The sequence below is a fragment of the Argopecten irradians genome, chromosome 2 (assembly GCF_041381155.1).
Source record: "Argopecten irradians isolate NY chromosome 2, Ai_NY, whole genome shotgun sequence".
Taxonomy (NCBI): Eukaryota; Metazoa; Mollusca; class Bivalvia; order Pectinida; family Pectinidae; genus Argopecten; species Argopecten irradians.
The window spans coordinates 61,727,372-61,735,161 of NC_091135.1; the positions used below are offsets into that span (position 1 = coordinate 61,727,372).

At 37.1% G+C, this 7,790-nt stretch overlaps 1 protein-coding gene across 4 annotated transcripts; it reads left to right on the forward strand.

The window, feature by feature from the left end:
- The first annotated feature begins 592 nt into the window (after positions 1 to 592).
- LOC138316173 (TAR DNA-binding protein 43-like) lies at positions 593 to 7,239 on the forward strand. Of its 4 annotated transcripts, none has more exons than XM_069257732.1 (5): positions 593 to 1,016; positions 1,364 to 1,450; positions 1,912 to 2,081; positions 3,284 to 3,433; positions 5,355 to 7,239. In XM_069257732.1, exons 1-5 carry the CDS (start codon positions 626 to 628, stop codon positions 6,111 to 6,113), a joined length of 1,557 nt encoding a protein of 518 aa, XP_069113833.1. In that variant the 5' UTR covers positions 593 to 625; the 3' UTR covers positions 6,114 to 7,239. The 4 variants fall into 4 exon arrangements, with proteins under 4 accessions (XP_069113833.1, XP_069113834.1, XP_069113835.1 ...); XM_069257733.1 differs by having other exon boundaries at positions 3,284 to 3,421; XM_069257734.1 differs by lacking the exon at positions 1,364 to 1,450.
- The last annotated feature ends 551 nt before the right edge of the window (positions 7,240 to 7,790 follow it).

A 7,790-nucleotide genomic window follows, 5' to 3' on the forward strand; every position in this document is an offset into this window, starting at 1 on the left:
CATGCACTAAAGGCGAAATAAATTATTTTATATTATTTTTTGTGTTAATTAGGCATATTTGTACACGATTAAACACCAATTATTGTTCAAATGATTAATATCATTTATGCTCTGTCGGCGGTGGAGCATCTTTAAAATGAGATAAATTTTGATATGAAAACAGGGGCATAAGTTACTTTTCATTAAGAATTTTCGATATGTGAAGTTCTATTTCTTATAGATATCTATATCGGAATTCCGATATATATCTGAAATTATGTTTACGATATCAGGAATTCCTTAGAATTTCCTATATCGGTTATTGAATTCCTGCTATCGGGAATAAAACTTCCGAATATATTGTTTTTATATATATACTATGTCGATGTTATCATTTTTAAACTCTTCAGCAAGTCACATGTTCATGTCATCTCAAAGTCCGGATCTTAGGAAACATAAAGTTTTATAGGACTGGTAAACACGTTTGTTTTTTTTTTACGGTTCGCCAACTGTCAATCAAACAGCACGTAACTTTTTGCATACCAATGCTACATTTTCTCTTAATACCACTTTTGAGACGGTCCCCAGATCTCGAGATAGGTGGCGCCAGCGACATAGATTGAATCAGCGTCATTCGGGTGCATAAATGTCCGACGCCATTGTTACTGTATCCGACGCCACTGACGAAATTGACGAGTTTTGCTTTGATATAAAAATGGATGATGCTTCATCATTGAGTGGTTACATCAGCGTATCCGAAAATGAAACTGATGAAGCTGTTGAAATTCCAAGCGAGGATGACGGAACATTGCTTCTATCAACACTTGCAGCTCAATTTCCCGGAGCATGCGGCCTGAAATTTAGGAACCCGGCCACAGGAAATTTCCGTGGAGTTCGTCTGATTGATGGGAAGCTTCACCCTCCCGACTCGGCATGGGGAAACGATACATACATTGTTGTATTTCCAAGACAAAACTCTTCCCAGTCAGAAATCCAAGAGACCGAGAACCAAATTCATCATATTCAAAGTCTGGGCGGTAGGTAGAAAATCAAAATTCATGGTGTCCGACCACCTGACCACATGTAAGCCCACAGGCGTCTGTATTAGAGTTTAGTTTTAAACGAAACAATTAATAAAATACTACGTCACTAGAGGTACAGTAGCAATAACTGCAGAAAGTGTTTTTTCTAAACCAGATTGCGACACCGAGAGCGGACTACAGAGACTATTATTATTATCATAGATTATTACCTGCAATGCTACATGTACATTATATATCATGTATGTATTTATTGTATGATTATGAGTCCAGTCTGTTTTTAGTATTTTGAAAACTAAAGCTAAAGTTTTGCTTACAAATTATATTGATATGCATCCTTGTAGATACTCCAGGGGTTCCAATCACTTACGATCTCTACACCCCTGGACTATCTCATAGTAAAACTGGAGGCAACAGAACAGACTCAACAGGTAATATAGTCCTTAAAAATATACATCAAATGAGCTGTATAACAGTATACTGTTCATGTTGTTGACTGTGTGGCTTTGAAGTTGGGCATTGCTCTCTCTCTCTAGTGTTCAAAGGATATTTTTTTTTGCTGGCCTGTTATTGGTTCAGATTGTTTCCTCTTAGCTTCCTTCATTTTTACTATGAAATATAGTCCAGAGGTGTAGAGATCTAAGAGATCGGAACCCCTGGAGTATCGAGGATGATTGATATGTAACCTTCCAGTAATTATTTTATAAACTGATTATTGTAGCTCAGTATTGGATTAACGTTGTGAACATGTTTTCGACTCAAAACAAACTCTTTTTACTTATTTACTTGGATCCCTTGTGAGGCCTCTGTATTCTTTATGATCCATGACTGGTTCCATCAAGATCATTGCGAAATTTCCATTGTGCCTATTATTATTATTGTTTTGTTACAGATAACAAAAGGAAAGGAGATGACATGGAGAATCCTGTAATAAAAACAAAAAGAATGGAAACGAGAAATGTGTGTAGTGATCTGATTGTCCTGGGACTTCCATGGAAGGCAACAGAGGAGGATGTTAAGGCATACTTTACCGACAATGTGGGGGAAGTTGTGCTAGCTCAGGTATACAGTACTAAATACATAGACTAATTACAGTTAACACAGCAAGGAACTTGCACATATAAAGAACAACCGTCATCTTATATAATTAGTATATAAACATATATAGCCAGAGAATTTTTTATGTCTGAAATAGGTAACAGTTCACTTGGTTTAGTAATATATAAAGAGATTGGGAATCACAATTTGAGTTTCAGTCAAAGTGTAATCATGCAACAATAAATAGAAATACTATAAAGAAATTTATAAAGTATTTATATTGTTGTTGCCGATTTCCTCGCACACAGACCGATAACTTCTAAAAAAGTTTTATTGATGCAAAATGTATAATGTTTTATGCGATATGCATATATATAATTGCGTTGTTACATAAAAAACTTTTAGTGCCATGTAATTCATGTCATGATTGTAAACTAAAAAGATTGAATGTTTACTTTGCTTTTTGAAACTGAATGATGCTAGCAATTACTGAAATCTAACATTGACTGCCTGGGTAATTCATTCTTTGTAAAATGTTGAAATAATAAGAAACCATTCAATTGGACTATAGCTAATAGTCTATTTCATGTCTAGTGATCATGACTGGATTAAATTGAAATACTGGACTTGTTTTGCAATGTTTAGATATTCTCTCATCCAGACAGGTTCATTATTTCTGGTATGGCGAAGCAGGATCTTAGCAAAGAAAAAAATATCACATGGCGATTTGAATTAATTTTGAATGGTGTTGACATGCAACTAATTGAAGGATAAACAAATAACAGACTATTCACACCAAGTATCTTACAATTCATTGATTATTTTGGTGCTTAACCTAGCCATCTCGGTTTCCTAATGGGAATAATTCATGTATCACAATACCCGTAAGCGTTTGTGAGGTAGTATCTCCAGTGGCAATGGAACATAACTCTTTTGTATCTTCCCTCGAAATGACCTTAGCGCAGGACATCTTTTGAAGTCATTCCATCACCAATAGAAACAATAGTCCCGTACAAACATTATCAGGTATATATCACATGGTACATGAATCAGTCCCATTAGTCTCACCAAAGTAAATATTGTATTGTAATATACTATAAAGATCTATATTAAAATATCATTTGTCAATGTAAAAGGAAGATCTTTAAACATGTACTTGCATTGTTAAGATTTGGGATAAAGTTTTCAATTTGTCATAAAATTTGAATTTCTCTTTTTTATATCAGGTTAAGCGTGATGCCAAAGGAAATTCCAAAGGGTTTGGATTCATTCGCTTCAGTAGCTACAAAGACCAGCTCAAGTGTTTACAGCAGCGCCACATGATAATGGGCCGATGGTGTGACGTCAACATCCCTAACTCCAACGTCAGTGCTAGTGTAAGAAATGAGATATTGTCAGACCCCAGTTAAAAGAATTTTCATATATCGATAGACTTCAAATAGAAATGTTGTTAATGTTGGAATGATTGTGAAGAATAATATGATTATGTATTATCTTTATTCAAATTGCATTAATGAGAACTGATGAACCAGAATACTGCTTTGGTTTGGAAAGAGGATTCATGTATTTCATTTCAAAATATTTTATTGATAATACAAGAATTATAAACATAGATACCATATAAATGACAAGATAATTAAGTATTAACGTGTCTGGGACCAAATTTCGCAGGGGTTTACACCTTCTTAAGGGGCCGCGGTGGCCGAGTGGTTAAGATGTCTCGACATATTACCACAAGCCCTCCACCTCTGGGATGCGGTTTCGAATCCCATGTGGGCCAGTTGCCAGGTACTGACCGCTGGTCGGTGGTTTTTCTCCGGGTACTCCGGCTTTCCTCCACCAACAAACCTGGCACGTCCTTACATGACCCTGGCTGTTAATAGGACGTAAAAATAAACAAACACCTTCTTAAGTGTAATAAAAGTGGCAGATACATATACATGTACAATACCTTCAAGAACTTTACAAAAAAATTAAAAGTTAAAGTAAAAGATGTTAAGTTGTACACCCCATTTTACAGTATTTATACAATTTCTAACAATAGACATTTACTCAAACCAAAAACTGTTATGACTCTAGATAGTAGATTGAGCAATAAATACAACAAAAATTTTGCCATTTTTTTAGGTCACCTGAGTCTCAAGTGACCTATTCTAATCGCTTTTTGTCCGTCGTTGTGCATCATATGTCCGTAAACAATTTACATTTTCGACTTCTTCTCCAAAACTGCTGAAACAATTTCAATGAAATTTTGCACAAACCTTCTAGGACATCATAAGGCCAACCAAAATTGAGAATTATATGGTCTTCACACCCCAGGGGGCTGTGGGAGGGGCCAAAAGGGGTAAAATTGACTAAAATTTCAAAAATCATCTCCACTCACAGATGTGGTAGAATCAAATACTCTTCATAGATAGGAAGGTCTTAAGATCCTTTACAAAAATTGTGAATTATATGAATTCTATTTACTAACAAATATTTACTAACACATTTTCCATTACTGACCCCTGGGGCCTTAGGGGCGAGGCCAAAAGGGTCAAATAGGCTAAAACTTCAAAAATCTTATATTCTGAAATTCTGGAAATGTTAGAATCAAATACTCTTCAAGGTCCTTTACATAAATTGTGCATTATATGACCCTGGGGTCTCACATTTCCCCCGGGGAGGGGGTCAGGTTGACTATAGTTTATATAGGAAAAACACATGAGCATTATTTGCTCAATTTTTATAGTAAATGAGTAAAACTTCTTCAGAATTGTTAGCCTGAGATATTTTAACATCATATACATATTGGTCCTGGCCTACCCGCAGGGGCCAAAGGGGAGGGGTCAAAATGGCTAAAATTTCAAAAAGTTTTCTGAATTCACAGATTTGATGGAACCTAATATTCTTCATAGGTCAAATTTATCAAAACACAGGCTAACTTCAAGGGCCTGATGAGCCAATATATAGTGTTATATGTCTTTGTTTCATTCTGTATCTGAACTCCGGTATTAAACTGTTAAGGCCCTTGGGTATCTTCGTCATTGTTTTACATCTGATAATATGATATCCATAAGTATAATGCAAGTCTCTCCAGTTTTCTTACTGTGGTAGACACTTTAAAAACTAGAAGGTCTCATAAAAAAGACTCCATGAAATTATCAACCAATTATAGGTTGGTTTTCACTTTTCAACAGATTTGTCATACTTATAGCTATAGATAGATTATAAAAATCAAATCATATGTAACTTGATGTTTAGTGGTACAAATGTTAATTGATTGATACTGACAAAATGAAAAAATTTGTTTTACAGGAAACCGCTCAAAGGGCTTTGAATAGTAAAATATTTGTTGCACGCTGCTCAGAAAAGATCACAGTTGACGACTTGAGGACATATTTCTCCAAGTTTGGTGAAGTGACGGATGTCTTTATCCCACGTCCCTTCCGATCCTTTGCCTTTGTGACTTTCCAGGATGCACTTGTGGCGCAAAGTCTGTGTGGTGAGGACCACATCATCTGTGGGTGTAGTGTCCACTTGAGCAGTGCTGCACCAAAGACCAACAGCAAAATGGGTGGGGATCGACAGGGAGGCTTCCGTGGCAACGACTTTGGCCGGGGTCAAATGAATATGGGAGGTATGGGAATGGGGATGGGTATGCCCCAGGGTGGGGGAGGAGGGCAGGGATGGGGCCAGAGAGGCAACCGACCACAAGGAAATCCTGGAGGTGGAGATGGAAATGAAATGGGCATGAATTTCCTGAACATGATGGCAGCTGCTCAGGCAGTGTTGAGTGGACAAGGGGGCTGGGGCCCGCTGGGAATGGGAGGTCAGAATAACAGTGGAAATGCAGAACCATCGATGGGACAACCCTTCAATAACACACAACGTCCTGACAGTGGGAGTAACCAGAGACCATTCAGTGGCTGGGGGGCTGGGTCAGGGTCAGGAGGATCAGGAGGCTCCCAGTTTGATGGTGGTAACGGTGGTGGTGGTGGGTCTGCCAGTGGTGGTAGTGGTGGAAACAGTGGGGGGTACAGCAGCAACTGGAGTGGGCAGAACAGGTGGAATTAATGGGGAACCAAGGGAGGGGAGGTAATCACAGTGACAGGGGAGGACTGAACAGGACAAAGGGAACCAGTGGGTGGAGGGGCACCAACTCTAATGGATACAATAGATTGCATTAATTTGTTGGGTTGGGGACTCTAGTTTGATACTATCATTTGAGTTAGGGGTATGTAATATTTCAACTATAATCATTATCACAAATTTGATCATCATTTCATAGAAACCATCAAAAGTTTTCAAATTTACATTTCTGGGAAATGTTTTGTGGGCTGAGAATCAAATTCTTGAAATGATTGCTACTTGAAAAAATAAGACTATACATGAAATATTTTTATTTTCACTAAGCAATCAGTCATCGATCTCAAGTTAAATTTCATTGGATTATGGACATGAAGGCAAGCATTGTGAATGCTTTTCATGATTGAAAATTGTGTGTTTGAGTGAATTGATTCATTTCTAGTTTGAGAGCTGAGGAATCATGAACATAATTTTGGGGTCGATAGGTAGGTCAGAGAGCTCTAGGATATAAACCTATTTTGGGTTGAGAGGGTAAGGGAGGAGTTTTAACCAGCGACATGTGAGCAGAGAGAAGAAATGGTGGGACAGGATTAATCTACAGAGCGAGCCACGTTGTGATGAGAGAGAGAGACTTCACAGACTGAGTGGCTAACTTCATTGTGTACACAAGAACATACCGAGCTGATGGAGTTGTATGTTTGATATATATATCATTGTCTTCAACAGTCTGTCCATGGGAGGGTATAAAGCTTATAGTATGACTACTCTCAAAGAAGTGTGCTAAACTGGCCATAGGACAGTCGTACACTTTTTTTATCTGCAAAAAGGTGCATTTTGTTTTGTTATTGTTTCGTGCAGTGTGTCAAGTTACTGTGCAGTTTTATACACGAGATTGGATTTATGAAGTGAGCAAAGAAGATACGATTTTTAAGTGAGGAAAGATATTGGAATGACATTCACTCGTGACTCGGAGAGAGCAGTGACTGAAAATTGTTGATGCTGTGAAGGAAAAGTATTTTACCTGAAGAATATTTTTTACGTAGTAGTTTTTGTTGTGAGTCTTGTGGTCATACATGTATGTTGTATGTACGTATTATACCTTGTCAGTGAGAAATGAGATGTGTTTGTTGTGTGTACATTCACTGATGAGGAGAGACCATATCAAACCTGTGTGCTATCCGAATGAACATGCTCTCAAAACATGTATGGTGTATGAGTTTCTGCATGAACCTGTTGTCAATCTAGAGAGAACAGGAAATGATCATTTTATGCCTTCCTGGTTGCAGAGAAGAATGATCATTGTACACCTTATAAAGAGATCACTATCAAGTACCTGCTTGGGAGAATACTGGTTAGTGTGAATATAAGTGAGAGCAATATTATATTTTAGTCAAAATATTTGCAATCTTATTCTTGGGTGAAAAAACAGTCTTTTTTTAATCGCTAGTAATGACAAAAAGATATCTTAACTTCTTAACATGTCAAAAAGTATATGATACTTCAAAAAGTATATTTGGCCTCAAGCGTTTATATCTTGGGGGAATGAATTTAAATGTTGAATATCCAATACCGTATAGAAATAGACTTATTTCATCATAATAGCCTTCGTATTGGGGCAATATCTCGACTTATTATAATTAAGAAAGTAGAAAAGACTCGTTGCTC